We start from the raw sequence: 18,820 nt of genomic DNA, 5'->3' as shown, positions 1-18,820 counted from the left end.
TCCTCTTCTGCTGGTAGTAAAATTCTGCTTGTGTGGATGAGGTTATCCAACTTGTCAGGGGGACCATCTACTGGGGGAGGAGGCTGGGAGCCAAGGGTCCCTCAAATTTTCAAGGGAGTGGCTTGGGGCCCCTCATAATCCCATGGTGGCTGTGCACACCATGGTATGTCACGTGCACTGTGTGGCATGTGCAAGTGATGTCAGCACATCAAACAGCATGGGCACACAGCTGGTGCCTGCCCCCTCGATTGCGGAGGCAGGTCAGCAGACTTGCAACTTGTTTTTCACAAGCAGAATCAGTGGTTTTGCGTAAGTTGGTGCTTGAAGAGTTCCCTTTCATGAAGTTTGCAAATTCTACTACCCCTTGATTCCCCTCCCCATTCTAGCTAAAGAGCACCAGCTCCCCACCCCGTATCTTCTTAAGTGTGGCTTACAAAAGGAAAGGGATTACAGTTTAGCCCACAATGATTTAAGTCGGGATACAAAAATGGCAAACAAATGAGATTATCCTATTCACCACAATAAGGTATTTGGCATCAGGGTGGATATTGAGAGCAGATGTCATGATCAGAGTACTTCTGTGTGCTGGAGTATGAAAAGCAATGACAAACCTAGACAGCATCTTAAAAAGCAGAGACATCACCTTGCCAACAAAGGTCTGTGTAGTTAAAGCTATGGTTTTCCCAGTAGTGATGTATGGAAATGAGAGCTGGACCATAAAGAAGGCTGATCGCTGAAGAATTGATGCTTTTGAATTATGGTGCTGGAGGAGACTCTTGAGAGTCCCATGGACTGCAAGAAGATCAAACCTCTCCATTCTTAAGGAAATCAGCCCTGAGTGCTCACTGGAAGACAGATCGTGAAGCTGAGACTCCAATACTTTGGCCACCTCATGAGAAGAGAAGACTCCCTGGAAAAGACCCTGATGTTGGGAAAGATGGAGGGCACAAGGAGAAGGGGATGAAAGAGGACGAGATGGCTGGACAATGTTCTTGAAGCTACCAGCATGAGTTTGACCAAACTGCAGGAGGCAGTGGAAGACAGGAGTGCCTGGTGTGCTCTGGTCCATGGGGTCACGAAGAGTCGGACACGACTAAACAACAACAAAATGTATGAATGTTTTCCATTTAGTAGGGAAACACTGTGGAAGTGTCGTATAAATCACAGGCAAAGGCAAATTCTGATAAGGAAGCACTCTCTTATTGCCTCTGTTGTGGGTGGAGCCAGTAAGTATTTGAAATTAGACCCACCCCCCTACTAAAGCCTTATTTGGTGTCACATTTCCATGATAGCCCCTGTGAACAGATCCCTTATTCACTCCTCCCTTCTTCACTCCTACGTTCCTGTTACCTTTCTCATGATATGTAATTTCCATTGACCTTCATAGTCTGGCCACCGAAATTGATTTTTGCAAAGTGTCATCTGCTTTATAAATTGGTCTGGACTTGAATCTGTCTTGAGTTAAAAGGTTTAAATTTCACACCTATTTGTGGTGGGGAAGGAAGAGAAGGAAGGTAGGTGCGCAAAATGTGGCAAGCAGAGATTTGCTGTCTTGTCAAAACAGAAGTAAGCTTATGAATGTTCAGTAGCTAATAAAGCCTTAGAGGAAACAAGTCTGGGGGAAATGGATTGGAGCCAGATGAAGTTAAATTGCAGTGTTCTTAATAATCATTACCACAGGCTTGTTTGAGCTCTCAGGTAACAGAACTCTGCAGGATCCATTCCTGCCACAACATGGCTACGAAGCATGGGTTGCTGCATGCAATAACTCTTCTACATTTTAATTTTAAATGATTCAAGCTTTAGTTAGAGTTCAAGTCGCAAGGCTGTATTCCATACAGGCAAAAGGTATCCATTTGTATATGGGGAGATGTGGGGCTGTTGTTCAGTGCTAGAAATTGTGTTTTGCATGCAAAAGGTTTCAGGTTCAAATCCCGGGCATTGGGTCCAACCCAATTTGTGCATGAGCCTTGACATGTTTGACATATACCAGAAAGAGTAACACAATGCAAGTGAGGAAGGGAGTCTCACTGTGGTTGGCTGCTCAACATTACGCTTCATTCTTCCTTTGCAAAGCAAGTATGGCCCAAAGTAGAAAACATTCCAAATTAGCTCTCAACAATGGCTTGTACAGTGGCATTTGCTTGAAGAGAGATCTCGCAAAAGCAAATATTGAGTAAAACAAGTCTGCCGATTGCACCTAGGGAAATCCCACTAAGTCTGTTCTCTCCAAGTTCACTTCTTGGCAAAACATATTGTTGTTTTTGTTTTGGGGAAAGTAAATTTCCACAAAGGGCAAAGTTTTGTTATGACTTACAGACTGGTTCTTAATGATAAGAGAGAGAGAGAGAGTCGTCATGTATGAAAGGCTACTTCTCAGAGCATGAATAAGTGCCCAGCGAGTTACCCCAAGGGTATGTGGAGGATTTAAAATTCCACGTGGATTTAAATACATTGACGGATTAAGAAGCACAATGGCTGATGAATTCCAGGGTAATGGATTGGTAGAAGACAGCTCTTATATTTTGAAAATATAAAGTCTGAGAATAAAAATATAATGTCTGCTCACCCAGACTCTGAGGTTTTGGAGTGTGGAGGAAACACATGGTTGCCTGATAAGTTGTTTTGTTAGGCACTTCAGGACATGGACCAGAATGGAAAAATCCAGGCAGCAATATTTTGTACAGAAAAAAAAGTTTTATTGTCTTTGGTTTAGTTGTCAGACAAGCAAAGCAAAGGGGTGCATTCAGCAAAAATGAGAGAATGCCCCCTGTCAATCAGATGCAGACATCTTTTATACCCTTTGGCAAAGCAACAGTTCAGCCCCTTGACCCACCCCTTAAACATTCCCCTTTATGCATATTCATTAAAAGCTCTACCAATAGGAAGATTGGTGGTGGCCTTTCGGTTCCAAGCTGCGTTATACAATAGGTGGCGCTGCAAGCTTATAAACTCCCTGACCTACTTACAATTCCTAGTAAAACCTCATTGACCATCTGTATTAGCAAGGCAGTTTGTGGTTAGTCTTGTGGTGAGCTAGATCTTCCTGTTGTTCGCTCTCTTTTCGGTGTTTTACTGGAATTGGGTCAACAGCTAGCTTGCAGGTGTGAAGTGCTCTGACCACACTTGCTGCGTTTACAAAAATGCTTTGTGCAAGCAGAGAAATAGTTTTTAGCTTTTAGCTTGCTCCTTATAAAATGGCTTCAGTCTGGCTCTCCAATGTGGACCCAGGTGGACCCCTGGTCCTCACTCCTTCATTCCCCCCTTTCCATCAAGAAAATGCTGACCGGTTACGGTTCCTCATTTTCGATTGATGGATCAATAGGTACCACATTATAGAGAGCCAGGACATGAGTGCGTGTTGCTGCATTAACTGAGCGGCTTATCATTTGGCGTACAATCTGGATAAAGCAGGGCAAGAGACATGATAAGAGTAATATAGCCATAAAAATAATGAGAACCACCAGCAAAATCTCTTTTAACCATGACCAACCAGGGAGCCAAGAAGTAAGCCAACTCCATATGCTGGGGAGGTCTCCCCCAGCTAAACTGACTTTGTGATACAGGTCAGCCTGCTTCTTAATACGCTCAATATTGTCCTCAACTCGATTACTGTGGTTGTATATGGTTGCCAACCTTTTAATCTGCTCAATACCAGTCACCACTCGTTGGTCTTGATTGATGTACACACAACATGAGGTGTTCAAAAGAGTACAAACCCCTCCCTGGCTGGCCAATAGGTAATCCAGAGCCATCCGGTTCTGTACCGTAACTGTGGCCGTCTGCCTGATTTGTATCTGAAGGGCCAGTAGAACCTCAGCTGTGAGGTTGGCTGCTTGGGCCAATTGCGCAACCTCTTGTTGTAGAGTGGTCAAAGAATCAGCGGTAGAGGCGGCCCAGATCTCCAATGATGCTGAGATATTGACTAGAGCCCGTTCTAAATCGAATACCCCAAGCCAAGGGAAGTACGCTCTAAGAGCCGAGTGGTAGGCGGTACCTCTTTCCACTAAGGGGTTCCCTGCCAGGGGGTTCCATCCCCTGCGATAGCGGCGGTGGCTTTTTCCCGGGAAGGTGTCATGAAATGTGAGTCCCGGGGTTATAGTTCCTAAGGCGCAGGTTCCGTACCAATTACGAGGGAGGGTCTTATAAGCCATATGGTCACATAACCAAACCCATCCCTTTCTCCACCCTGGGGTCGCCAAGGGGGGGGTTCGTGGGTTCGTCACATAGCGCTGCCACCTGGTCATATCATGTATACTCGCACACCCTGAGTGGTTGCCCACAAATTTTTTGTCCGGAATGTCCATCCAGGGATATTTGTTTCGATAAAAGGTGGCATTCACGGGGGGTTCAATCCTTTGGACGCACGGGCCTCCCTCCATGACCCTGTCAAGTTTCCACATGTGGTGCTGAGGAACCACATAGGTGCTATCGAGGAATGGGGGTGGGGGGGGACAATAGGTGGTCTCGAAAATAACTCAGATTCATTGCGAAGGGAATCCCTATCATCGGGATCCCCTGCCCTATGTGCATGGGCACCTGCACACATATCCAGCAGCTTGATTTGTTCAGGCTCTTGGCCACAGCCGTTGTCATGTTCAGGAAGGTGTTTCCCTTCCATCCTGTGGCCATTTGAGAGGCGAGAACAATCACGAGGCAGGATATGGTCTGATTCATCATCCCGTTCCACAAGGTTTGCGGTGCCCCAGAACAGAGAAGCGTACCACCAACACAGAAATGCCACAAAAAGGGCGACACCGAACCCGAAGGGGATGGGGGCCCACCAAGGCCAGGGCATGGGGGCTGCTAACTCCTGGCTCTACTGCTGCGTGCACAGCGTTCACACACACGCCGTTCCCACTCTACACTGGGAAAAGTGTCTGTCTGAGACTGATATACTGCTATTCCTCGGGAGCTGTGAGGATGACAATAGACTCTGTAAAGTTCAAAGGCTGGTCCCACTCCCCGGAGCAGGGTGAAGGGTCTATAGGCCCACTCCTGAGCCTCAGAAGCTCTGTAGAGCAGCCACAAGGGAACGCTGGGGTGCTCAAATAGGATGAAGCTATAGTGGCCACACCTCAACGTTCCTTCCTGCAAATGGAAGCCTCTTCGAGCCACTGGCCGGGCAAACCACTTATAACACTGCTGCTCCGACCAATCCTCTTGGTATGAATCTAAGGGGGAAGGGCGCCTCTGCATATGAGGGGGTTTCCGCTCCTAATTGCCTAAATACCACCGGCGGAGTCCTGCCTGGGCTTGAAGATATGCAATGTCCAGGATCTCCGCTATCTCAGGGCCGTCCGCATTCCAGGGTCTATACCAGGGTCTGGATTCCTGTGGAGCTAGGAGCCCTGTTTGTCTCCCTGCCGGTCCCGGTGGATGGTGGTCACCTAAGTGGCCTCTGACCAGGGCCAATGGAGGCTGAAACCCTGGGGTGGCAACCCTTATGCAGTCACAAGAATACCCTGCCACATCCAAGGGTATTAGGTGTGGAAGTACTAGGCCTACTAATTCAGGTGTTTTTCTAGGATTTTGGGAGGGGTAAATTACCACAACAGTCACAGGTGGGGCTGCAGGATTTACCGGCACCTGTTCAGCAATTTCAATATGCACCTGGTGCAGGCTCCCTCCCATGCAGTGCCAGGCCGAAGGTTAGGGGCCGTTCTACCAAAAGGGATTGATACCCGGCCCTGCTTCCTGATGTAGCACCCGGACCAGGTTCAGGGCGTGGTTTGTCAAATGGGGTTGGTATAAGGCTCTACCTCCTGACAACCAGCTGGTTATTCTCCCACCGTAGGAAGATCGGTCCTGGATTCGGTAAATTTCGACCACTTCTGCAACCTCCCTCACGAGTAGTACCCACGTGCGTGGTGGTGGAGTGGGAGTGGCGTGGACAAGGATCCACAGTGGGGTAGTAGGGTGTTTTACTGCGACAACCTCATTCCCCCCTTTTTCCCAACAGCCAGCCAATATGCCGTCTCTTACCACCGGCAGGGCGAACCACTCGTAGCAGAGGTCAGCAGGCCAATGGGGTTGGTATGGTTTGGTAGGACCAGGTCTGCGGGGCATAGAGCAAATTAAAACAGAATATACAGAAACAGAAGAGAGAAAAGTCCTTGTAAAAAAGGTCCTTGTGATGCTCCGCAGTCGAGTCTCGTTGCCCGTGGCCCAACGCGTTCCCGGTAGCGTCAGACACAAGGGTTTTTGGAGAGAGTCAGTTTCAGAGGGTCAGCTGGATTCCTCTTGCAAGTCCAGACACCCTCCGACTTCTTCAGACGAGTGTGGTGCACCCAGGGGATCACCTCGGCTACTTTCACCGCAGTTGGGGTGAAAAGGAGGATGGTGTATGGGCCTCGCCACTTGGGGATGAGGGGGTCGCGCTTCCACTCCTTCACCCAAACGCTGTCACCCGGTTGCAACTGGTGGACCGGTTCAGCGAGGCTGCACGGTGTACGCTCGAGGGAATACCTGGATAGGGAAGCAAAAACACGAGACAGGGATTGCACTTGTTCTTGGGTGATGTGATCTCCCACCCGCCCCAAACTTGCGGGGATGGCTTGGACGAAAGGAGGTGGCCTGCCGTATAAAAGTTCAAAGGGTGAAAGTCGCAGTCTCTTAGTTGGAGCGATTCGCACCCGAAACACGGCAATGGGCAGGACATCTATCTAGTTGAGTTGCGTTTCCTGGGTCAGCTTGACCAAGTGAGTCTTCAAAGTACGATTCATTCGCTCCGTTTTTCCCGAACTCTGGGGTCTATAGGCTGCATGTAGCTTCCAGTTTATCTGCAGTGCCTTGCATACTTCCTGCACGACCTTATCAATGAAGGCTGGGCCATTGTCACTGCCAATACTCCTGGGAAGGCCAAATCGGGGTATGATTTCATGCAACAGTTTCTTGGTCACTTCCCGAGCCTTCTCTGTCCTGGTGGGGTAGGCCTCTGTCCACCCCGTCAGGGTGCAGACAAACACAAGCAGGTATCTGATGCCCCTAGCTGGAGGCAGTTCAGTGAAGTCCACAATCAAGCTTTCCATAGGGATGAAACCCACATGTTGTACGCCTGGCGGAGGCAGGTGGCCTTGCCTGGGGGTGTTTTTGGCACACAGAACACACCTTTGGGATATAGCAGCAACTAATTGAGATAGGTTGGGGATGTAGAGTATTCTCCCAAGGTGTGCTTTAGCCGCTGGGCCTCCCAAATGGGTGGATTCGTGGTAGTTCTTTACAATGACACTGGCCAGATGTTGTGGGACAAAGACACGGTTGTCTGGCAGGCGAAACCATCCTTCCTGGAGCGTCGCTCCTTCTTGGCTGGCCCACTGTTGTTCATCAAGGGTGTAGCGCGGTTCCACATCGTCCAGAGTGAGTTCTGGGATGAGGGCTGCGGTGACCACTGGCAGAGGCTTTAAAGCTGCTTCACGAGCTGCGTTATCTGCCTTTCGATTTCCTCTAGTGACCATGTCCCGGCCTCTCCCATGGCCTTTGCAATGCATTACAGCAATCTCTTCGGGAGCCCATACAGCTTCCAGTAACGCCTCAACTTCTGGACCATACTTCAGGGCTTTCCCGTGGGCTCCAATCAAGCCCCGCTCCTTCCATAGGGCTCCATGCGCATGCAGGGTCAAGAAGGCATATTTGGAATCAGTGTAGATGTTAGCCTTGCATCCAGCTGCCAATTGCAGGGCCCTGGTAAATCCGATCAGTTCGGCCTTTTGGGCAGAGGTGCCGGGGGACAGGGGTTCTGCTTCCACAACTTCCTCATTGGTCACCACAGCATATCCTGCCTTCCGAATGCCATCGAAAATGAAGCTGCTACCATCTGTGTAGTAAATAACGTCTGGATTCTTCAACGGCTCGTCCTTCAGATCAGGTCTGCTGGAGTAAACCTCATCCATCACTTGGAGACAATCATGGTGTTCCACCTCAATCGTGTCAGGCAGGGGCAGTAGAGTAGCTGGGTTAAGGGTATTGACAACCTGGAGATGTATTTTGGGATTTTCACACAAGAGTCCTTGGTATTTGGCCATGCGAGGGTTGGTTAGCCAATAACTTCCTTTGAATTCCATAAGGGTGAGAACTGCATGGGGCACATTCACATACATTTCCTGGCCAAAAGTGAATTTGCCTGCTTCCTCCACCAATGTGGCGGTGGCAGCGACAGCTCGCAGGCAGGGTGGCCATCCTTTTGCTGTGGAATCCAATTTTTTGGAGAGGTATGCGACTGGCCGATTCCAACTTCCTAATTTCTGAGTTAAGACTCCAGCCGCCACGCCATTTAGTTCATGCACATAAAGTTGGAATGGTTTCCCGGGATTTGGCAAACCCAGGGCTGGTGCCGCCATCAGGCATTGTTTAATAGTCTCAAAAGCTTCTTGTTGGGCTGGTCCCCACTCAAAGGGGTCTCTCTCTCCTCCTCTAGTACTCTCATTTAGAGGTTTTGCTAAAATACTGAAGCCTGGGATCCAAATTCTGCAAAAGCCTGCTGCTCCCAGGAACCCTCGCAATTGTTTCCTGGTGGTTGGCTCCTTCATGCAACAGATAGCTTCCTTTCTCTCGGGGCGCAGTGCCCTCTGCTGGTGTGACACACTAAAACCTAAGTATTTTACTTCGTTCTGGCACAATTGAGCTTTTTGTCGGGAAACTTTGTATCCCGCCTCCCACAGCAGATGGAGCAATTCTTCGGTGCCCTCTCTACAGGTCTCATAGTCCACTGCCGCCAAAATGACGTCATCTACGTACTGCAGGACCACCTTATGGCCCGGTACTGAAGGGTATTTCGCCAAGTCCTTCGCTAATGCTGTCCCAAATAGAGTAGGAGAGTTCTTAAAGCCTTGCGGGAGTCTAGTCCAGGTGAGTTGCCCTTTTGTACCAGTTAGTGGGTTTTCCCACTGGAAGGCAAAGAGTGGTTGGCTCTGGGGGGCTAGACGGCAACAGAAAAAGGCGTCCTTGAGGTCCAGTACAGTGAAGCAGGTGGCTTCAGGTGGAATGAGGCTCAACAAAGTATAGGGGTTGGGCACGTTGGGGTGTAGGGTCTCTGTGGCTTGGTTGACGACCCTGAGATCCTGTGCCGGACGGTAATCATTGGTGTGGGGCTTCTTAACCGGAAGTAAAGGGGTATTCCACTCAGATTGGCATGGCTTGAGTAGCCCATAATGGAGCAGGCAGTCCAAATGCTTTTGTATTCCTTCCACTGCTTGGCGTGGCAAGGGATACTGTCTTACAGACACTGGCGTTGCAAAAGGCTTTAGTTTGACTATGATGGGTGGTATATTGATGGCTAATCCTGGAGGATTGTCCTCAGCCCAGACGCCTGGTGGCGCTCTGAGATTTCTTGGCATATGGGCACTGCAGGGGACTGGTGGAGGCTCGGTAGCCAAAGCTGCTAGGAGTCCCCAAGAATGCTCTCTGGGCACTGTGACTGACATTATGCCGCTTGCCTGTGGGGGCAGTTTCAACTCAGGTCCTTTTGGGATGAAGGTAATTTGAGCCTGCAGTTTGGAGAGCACATCTCTTCCCAGCAAAGGTACGGGGCACTCAGGTATATACAAAAACTGATGTGTGAGGTGCCGCCCCCCGATTTGACAGTCCAAGGGTTGCAGGAAAGGTTTTCTGGATTGGTTGCCAGTTGCCCCCACTATGCTCACTGTTCTTTGGCTTTCACGTTGGAGGGGAGTGGTTATCACACTATATTGAGCTCCGGTATTGATCATAAAGTCCACAAGTCGGTTCCCTAATTTGATTCTGACCATGGGTTCCAATTGGGAACCTGAAAAGGCTTGCTGAGTGCCTACAAAAGGGGAACCCGGTCCGTCCTAGTCTTGGTATTCTTCCATGGCTGCCAGGCCAACAAGGTCTGTCCGGTCCGGTCCTCTGGCATATCGTCCTTCCACTATTCTGCCCCTGCGTTCTCGTCCTCTGTTTCCTCCCATCCGTCCTGGTCTGTTCTGAGGACATTCGTCCTTCCAGTGCCCCTCCTGCTTGCATATTGCGCACTGGTTTCTTCCTAGAACTTGACCTCTTCCTCCTCCTCTACCGCGGGGCTCTGAGTGGCTGCGGCGGACCTCTCGGGTGCCTGGGTTGTGAGCCATTGCCACGGCTATCACTGCTGCCTTTCCTTTCATCCACTGCTTTTTCTCCCTCTTCTCAACCTCTCCCCTTTGTTCAAACACCTTCCGGGCAATGGCCATGATCTGAGATCTGGACATGCCCTGGAACCCAGGCTGTTTTTGGGTTTTGGTTCTAATGTCCTTTGCACATTGTCCTATGAAGGAGGCGTTTACCATTAATTCATGTGCAGGGAGTTCAGGGTCAAAGGGGGTCCAAATTCTGTATGCCTCCATCAGGCGTTCCAAGAAATCGCCCGGAGATTCATCAGACCTCTGCACAACGGCTGTCACCCTGGACAAGTCAGTGGGCTTCCTAGCTGCTCTGCGAACCCCATGCAAAAGGATTTCGCGATAGGTACTTAGAGTGTTGCGATTGTCCACATTATTTGGGTCCCACTGTGGGTTGGTTAAGGGATACCGATTAGGCCAATCTGCCTCCTGAACCTGCTGGTCTTTCAGGTGTTCTAAAGCCTGTGTATTGATTCTCCTCCTTTCCTCTGAAGTAAAGAGAGTGTTCAGCAATTGCTGACAATCTGGCCAGGTGGGCTCATGCGCTGCAAATATTGAGGACAGTAAATCCACCATTGCCTGGGGCTTTTCAGCGAATGGAGGGGTGTGGGTCTTCCAATTCATCAAATTGGTGGTGGTGAAGGGGACATATTGGAGGGTGAAAGTCCTAGGCTGTGGTGGCGGTGGAGGGTTATTTTGAGCACCGTCTTGGCCTGCCAGAGGTGCAGGGGGTGTAGGTGGTGGGTTGTCATAGACCAAACGAAGGGGGGTCAGGACTGCTGTTCCTGTTTCTGCGCTGGATCTACACTGTTTTAGGTACTTTCCAAAGGCTTTTTCTCGACCTCTGCGATACGCGTCTGCAGCTTCTCGATACCTAGTGGTCGAACTTCGGGTGGTCGGACTTCTGTATTTATCCACCCTTTCCCTCAATTCTTTAAGGCTGGGGTATATTTCTTCCAGGATCTGAACACTGGGCTCTGTCTTGTTTCCTCCTGGGCTGTCTAATAGGTCTCCCCCTGCCGCTTCGGCTTCTAAGGCTGCCGTTTCAGGTCCTAAGGCTGCCGCTTCAGCTCCTAAGGCTGCATATTGGGGCAGTTGTGGAGCGGGAGGGGGCTGTCCCTGTCCTCCCAAAGGGGGGGGCTTCTTAAGGCGATTTTGTGCCTGTGCTCCTTTAATTTCAGCCCTAAGGGCCATAATTTTGCATTGCTCAGTTTTACATTTCTTCAGCCAGGGGGGGTTTTCATTTATCACCTTCAGCCAGCTGTCAATATATGGAATCTGATCAGGATGGCCCCCCTGGTCCTTGACTATGTTGGACCATAAACTCTGGACCAGGGATTGGTCAAAGGTCCCTTGGGATGGCCACTCCGTTTTCTGCATCGGCCAATCTAGTTCACACAGGGTCCGTAGACGTCCTGGCGTCATTACAATGCCATAGTCTCCGCTGAATCCCTTCTTGAAATTGTTCAACATACATTGTAGGGGAGTTACTGGACCCTTTGAGCCACCCCTCCCATATTTAATATGGCCCTTGCGCAGCGTCCCCAAACACCAGACACACGCAGACTCAGTTCCCAATTTTCCTTGCCCAGACGCGGTCGCCCGGCTGGGAAACGAAGTACTTATTGGTTCTACCCCAGGGGAATACCCTGGGGTTGCACGCACACACGCACCAAGTGCCTCTTTCACTGGACGCTGTACCACACACTAGCCTCCCGGTTCCCCCCCCTTTCCTGTCTGCCTTCTTTTAAATCCTTAAGCGTGGGTGGTTATCAGGGGCCAACTCTTCCCTTACTGCCACCAAGCACGCTGGACATGTGATCAGTATGTCCCTTCTCCTTAGCCAAGGAGGTTTGCCTTCCTATGTCCTCAGGGCCCTTTGCCATGTACTCACCAGCCGGCTGGACTCTGTCCTGTCCTGTCAACCTCGGTCCTTCAATACGTTGTCTCCTCCTCACAGGATCCAGCAGGAGGGTCAAATTGGCTTCGCCCTCCTCCGAAGAAAAAGCCTCGGTGCGCGCCAGGAGCAAGCGGCCAATTGCCCCCCCCCTGTGCCCTGCCCAGAAAGGACAAGGGACCTGCCTTCTGGTCCTTTGAGGACTTAAGGTCCTCGATCCGAGTCACCTGTGGCACCAGAAATGTTAGGCACTTCAGGACATGGACCAGAATGGAAAAATCCAGGCAGCAATATTTTGTACAGAAAAAAAAAGTTTTATTGTCTTTGGTTTAGTTGTCAGACAAGCAAAGCAAAGAGTATTTCAGTGCAGCTGTAAAAGTACAGATGGAAATTTCCAAGAAGATCAGTTTGAATTGCTCACATACACGTAGATGCTGATGTCCCCCCAAACCAGCAGCCTGGGAGTCCTCAACACCGACTATTGAGACCAACTCTGTCAGCTCAGGCAGGAAGACTACTGGGCAGCAAGGCGGGTGGTAAATCAAGAGAATCCGTAATCTGTCCCAATTGCCCAGTGCCAGGAACACTCACTCTAGATCTCCCACAACTGGACAGAGAGAGAGAGAGAATCTCTATACATCTCAGCAACTCCACCTCCCTACCCTTAAGTCTGCCCTGATGCTGCACTGAGTACCCAGGTTGGCACAGCTGGTTGAGGCCAACCCACTCTGCTCATCCACCCAGGTCTCGGTTATACAGACCAGATCAGTCTCGTCATCCACAATCAGATTATGAGTGAGGAAGGTCTTACTAAGAGCTGACTTGGCATTCGACAACGACAGCTGCAGACCCGAGGACTGGCTGACCCAAAATTCGCCAGGTTGGAGCACAGGTAGGCTCTGTCATGTGACAAAGACACATGAGAGCAGAAGCAGCAAAGCAGGCTGGGAAGTGCTGGGACTGCACAGTCATTTGAGCCTACTAAAGTTATTCAGGCCTAACTGCTAAGTGTTGAGTCACTCTGACATGTGACTTAGCCAGCCAGTTTCTCTTTTGTGCTCTCTGTAAGATTTCGTGAGAGTCTGTCTGCCTCAGCTGTGAACAGAGTCAGTATGTAATCTCAGTCAAACTGTTTGGAACAATGTTGTTTATGAAGAAGTTTATTTTAACTCAGTAAAGCTTTTATTCTTTAAAACTCTGCATTATTAATTTACGCTGCGCGTCAGGCACACGGCACAGTCACCAACTGCCTGTGCCTTGTGCCCCTTACCCAGCGTGCCCACCCGCTACGCCATACTTCTCCCTACTCTGAACGACTTTGCTTGCCTACCCTTGCTCCCCCCTGTTGCTCTCCCTCTCTTCCAAGGCACCTTAAAAGAAAAAAAAACACCCAAATTAAAAAAACCCACAGATTAAAAGCCGTTTAAAAACGTTTAAAGCATTGTAAACAGTTGGGGCAGTAACACCAATAGCAAGAGCCCCCAACAGGACCCCCTAGACGCTGCCGCAATAAAAACACATAATGAGGATTTTATTTCTGTTTCGTTACTAAACGCAACAGAATTGTTTCTGAGGTTTTCTGCCCATCACTGAAAGACTGTGATAGTTGTTTCTCATGTGTGGGTTTTTGCAATGAGAGAAAGAGAGAGTATATGTGTGTGTGGTTGTTTAATTTGGGCTTACCTGTGTTCCAGAAAAGTAATTAAGGCTAGTGTAATGACAATATTGTGTTCATTTCTGCCTCTCGCCTTCCTGAGGGTGTTTGTAACGCTGCTGGATATTAGCACCAGAATGCTCCGATCAGCCTTGGTACAGTGGCTTTTGCAACTCGCTTTGACATTCAGTTTTGATTTTGTAGCCTGCAGAGATATTACAGTTTTATGCGTACAAATGATAGGAAGGAAATGCCAGCAACGTATTGTATGACTTTTCTTGCACCTCTGGGCAAAAATAATATTACAGTGTTAAAAAGAGAGAGAGGGAGAGAAAGAAGCCACTTTCTGACACCTCTTGTCTCACACACATTTGAACCACTGTCCTCGGGAGTGAAGGATCTAATTAACACACAAGCCCCCGAGTTCCTGTGACAGCCCTGCTTTCATTGCGACTTGTGAAGAATCAAGAGTTCTACCCCACTACCTAGTCTTGAAATTCAAGGGTGACTTTTTAATGAATAACCTAGGTACAGCATTTCCCCTCCCTGTGGAAATACTCAAATAACCCTTTTCAAAAACATCATTGTATTACACGTCTGGAAAAACCATATATTTAAATACTAGCCTAGAGGGAGTGCCACCTATGGCACAGTGTCCCTTGAATTATTTTTGGGGAGCGGCTGCATGAGGTTTGGAAGAAATTAAGAAATATTACTTTCCTAGCTGGGGTCCAAAGAAGCTATTATATCGATAGATATTCCCTCAGAGTACTGCACACGTTCATTCAAAGGTACTTTAAACAAAATGTGAAGAGCAGTGCTCCTCAGCATAATATGCAACTTGTACATCACACTACTGATTTAAAATCCATGTTGCTTTCTAATAATAGGTTGGTGGTGATGTGGGAAATATATTGTATTGCAGTAATTAAAAATAAGAACCTGAATGGGCTGGTATGTTTGTGTGTTTTATTTCGACCCCAGCTCTCCCAATGGGTTATTTACTTGAGTGATATCTACGAGTGCTGTTTGTTTTCTTTGTAGTATTCTATTTCAACCTATTATGAAATTCAGATATAACTCTTAATACCACTACACTGAATTTTTCAGTAGTGTGCTCTGACGTCTGATGCCATACATGGGATAAAGTTATAAAGTATAAATTTCCTAAGGACTGCTTTATGTTAATTTTGGGAAGTGCAATAATATTGCAACTGAAGGAGTCATACGAAGTAGCTTTCTTGGCTTTAATTTTTATTATTTTGCAGGTTTTTTAAAAAATAAAATAAAACTGATTATTTACAAATACAGCCAGCCCTGCATTTGAAAGTATGTGTGTGTGTGTGTGTGTGTGTGTGTGTGTGTGTTGTGTAAATAAATAGATGGAGGTAAATGCTGTGTGTGGGTCAGGTGAATATTGACAATCCCAAACAAAATTTATGAATGTCACTATTTTCTGGTATATGTTGCCACTTGCTGGAAGCTAAACTGGTGTATGCCAGCAAACTCAGTGACTGAAGATTCACTGAAGATATCTGTGCTGATACTGACCAAACCTGTAACTTTATAATCTTGATTTGCAGCTAAATCTGTTTCTTAAATGATGGTGGCAAAGTATTGCTATCAATAATAGTAATAATAATAATACCCTGCCCACCTGGGCAGCTTACAGTATGTATAAAAACATAATAAAATGTCAAACATTAAAAACTTCCCGAGACAGGGCTGCCTTCAGATGTCTTCTAAAAGTTGCGCAGTTCTTTATCTCCTTGACATCTGATGGCAGGGCGTTCCACAGGGAGGGTGCCACTGTCGAGAAGGTCCTCTGCCTGGTTTCCAATTAAAAATATAATCAAAAAGCATGATATTGAGGCAGACTAGAAGGCTCAAAGACACGTTTTTTGAGCACCACACACACACACACACACACACACACAGAGAGAGAGGGGGGGGGGAATTAACTTCCATACCCTCAGCCACTCTTCAGGACAGCGTAGTTAGCACTATTGTTTATTCCTGAATATTATAATGTTTGTTCCTCCCTTTGCTGGGCACGAATTCATTTCAGAAGCAAATGAATTGAAGAAGAAATGTCTTCCCGTGACCACTTCATAGAGTCCTGTAATTTGACATTCATTTGTTTGTTTCCAACCTCATCTGGCTCTCTTCCTCCCTCCCACTTTTTTTCCCTTTCCATTGAGGACCAAGATGAACTGGTCGCTGCATCATTGGGCCCATTACACTTCCTAACAATTCCATTTACACCTTATTGTTTGTCTTATTGCTGGAAAATTCAGGTGATTCATCATGCCTGAGGAAGCACCTGATCCCATTTCCCTCGATATCGCAATTGCTATGTGACAGGAATACAGTTAAGCGTTGGCTTCGAACCACCTAACCGTTCCAAGGTGATAACTCTTTTGGGGCTTTTAGCCTCTCAAGTATTGATGAGTTCCATTTTTCGTAATGCTGTGTATTCTTGCTTTCTCTCAACAGCCCACTGAGCGAGGAAAAGGGTTTGGAGTTAATAAAGCAAGTTGCTGCCCAGCTGAAACTGCAGATGACGGCCTTTGCTGATATCAAGTAAGTGCACAAAGTCCAGCCCTTCTATTAATCTCATCTTAATTCCTAGATTGCTTCAACACTAACTTCCATCCTCAGCCACAATAATGCAATGGTTCTGAATTGTTTTAAGATACATTGCTGATATACGCTTTACTCCCCTTTTCGTAATAGAGGGGGGAGACCCAATAAATTGGTTGGCAGTAGGCTCAGGTTATAGAAAACAGGGTGCCTCTTCATACAGTGCCTAATTAACCCTTAGAATTTACTGCCATGATCTATGTTTTTTTTTAAAAAAAGGTTAAGACGAATTCACAGAGGATAGGTCTATCAACAGCTATTAGTCGTGAGAATTACAGTGATGTTTTCATTTTAAAGTTCAGCCTGAATTGTCTCTCAAGGACCACCCTCTTCCAGCCCTATGGCTCTGATTGTAGAAGAGAGACTGCTAAATATAAATTAAGTAGATAAATAAATAAATAAATAAGAGCGAAGCAAAATGTCACTTAGAAGAAGGACCTGAAATATTTTCCTTGTAGCATGAATTTATTTTACTCTGGATTGTTTTTATGCGACATTTTAATGTGTTGTAAACCGCTTTGAGATTTTTTGGTTCTTTTATGTCAAGTAAATGGACAAGTACAGGTGATTCATTGCCATAGGACAGTCATGGCCAAACTTGGCCCTCCAGCTGTTTTGGGACTACAGTTCCCATCATCCCTGACCACTGGTCCTGTTAGCTAGGGATGATGGGAGTTGTAGTCCCAAAACAGCTGGAGGGCCAAGTTTGGCCATCACTGCTATAGGAGCTAAGAACATGCATCTATCAGGGAGTATGTTCCCTCCCCACACATCATTGGAAGTCTTGTCATCTGTGTTTGTGTGTGTTTAGAAGTGCAATAGAGTGTCAGTACTGGAACTGAGGCTATGCCCAAGCAGATTTTTCTGTGTGCAGGATTGGCACACTAGCTTCTGTATTTTCTGTTTTATCCATCATAGATCTTCATTTCTAGTCTGCCACTGGGCAAAACTGTTAGTTTTGTCCCTCCTCTTAATAGCTCCCATGCTACCTTTCCCCATTCTGGGCGCATGCCATGCAGAAAATGTCCACATGTGTGCCTTTATTCCCCCCTCCAGTGTCTAGAACAAATGTTTCCAGTTTTTTAAAAATGGATCATTCTATAGGAACCCAGCAGTACTGCAGGCAGCACTGGGTTAGAAGGGGATGTTTCGCTTTCCTGAATAGCATTTATTTTTGAGGGAGGGGAGACTAGGCACAAAAAATGAATGTACTGTATTTTTAAAAACTAAAACAATGGGGTGATGGGGCAGATATATAAGAAGAACAGCTGTTGAAAATAAAAATTGCATCCCTGAACAAATGCTATGCCAATGCCAGAAGAAGCAGGTCACTTGCAGGCTTGGCTTCAGCCATTGTGGGTGAGGCTAGCTAGGCAAGGGAGCAAAGAGGAAGGAGTCAATTTCTGTCCATTTTGCATGAGGACAAGAGGGAAGGGGGACAAGTTTAAGAGGCAGCTTGGTGGCGGTGGGGAAATTGTTATGTTTTTAAAAGTTTTAATAAATAAATAGATCAATAAATAAACAAAGGCCAGCCGCCATCTCTGCCAGCAGCATTTGTCCACAGTGGCCTCTCTTTCCTCTTCTTTGTTACAGCAGATGAAAACAATTGTACAGCCTTGTGCATGACCTCCATATTAAATACAGTTTTATAAAGCTGATATGTGTGCTGCCATTACAGCCTCCGGGGTGTGCAAAGTGGGGAGTGTGTGTGTGCATAGTTTGCAAACAGCACTACTTTTGCAAGAGCGAGGCAGCGATGGTGGGAATCAGATTTGCAACCCCACGGCAGTGAGGGATTGTTTCTTTTGGATTTTTCAACAGTATGCACAGGGTCTGCACTGGGTCTGTTGGGTTCTGTGCTAGCTGTGCCTCCCCCCCCCCCCAGGCCCCGTTTTGGGGTTTCTGTTCTGGTAGCTCATGCCCACCATTTGAATAGGTGCATTACTATACTTCTCAGTGGCAGAGCTTCCCTGCCGGTGGAGACTGGTGGAATAAATAATAATAATAATAATAATAATAATTTATTATTTGTACCCTGCCCATCTGGCTGGGTTTCTCCAGCCACTCTGGGCGACTTCCAACAAAAATAAAAAATACATTAAAATGCATAGCTGTCAACGTTTCCCTTTTTAAAAGGGAAATTCCCTTATTCCGAATAGGATTCCTTGCAAGAAAAGGGAAAAGATGACAGCTATGATTAAAATGTCACACATTAAAAACTCCCCTGAACAGGGCTGCCTTCAGATGTCTTCTAAATGTCAGGTAGTTGTTTATCTCTTTGACATCTGATGGGAGGGCGTTCCACAGGGCGGGTGCCACTACCAAGAAGGCCCTCTGCCTGGTTCCCTGTAGCTTTGCTTCTCGCAGTGAGAATAAGGCAGGGCAGGTTAAAGGGACACCTCTGATGCACCCAAACCTCCTCCTGCACTAGAGATTCGGGATTTGGATTGCTCTTGTTACTTATACAGTGGTACCTCAGGTTAAGTACTTAATTTGTTCCGGAGGTCCGTTCTT

The 18,820-nt window shown here is 47.4% G+C and overlaps 1 protein-coding gene across 1 annotated transcript in view; it reads left to right on the top strand.

Moving 5' to 3' along the window:
• The window catches only part of PTPRN2 (protein tyrosine phosphatase receptor type N2), a 643,066-nt gene that overhangs the window by 216,569 nt on the left and 407,677 nt on the right, over nt 1–18,820 (top strand). The window contains exon 10 of the mRNA XM_079996433.1: nt 16,160–16,246. Coding sequence (XP_079852559.1) covers nt 16,160–16,246 — 87 coding nt within the window. The remainder of the gene's footprint in view (nt 1–16,159; nt 16,247–18,820) is intronic.

This window comes from Podarcis cretensis (genome assembly GCF_951804945.1).
Source record: "Podarcis cretensis genome assembly, chromosome: 12".
Lineage (NCBI taxonomy): Eukaryota > Metazoa > Chordata > Lepidosauria > Squamata > Lacertidae > Podarcis > Podarcis cretensis.
The sequence above is the reverse complement of the archived record's forward strand: the minus strand, read 5'-3'. Positions and strand labels throughout refer to the sequence as shown.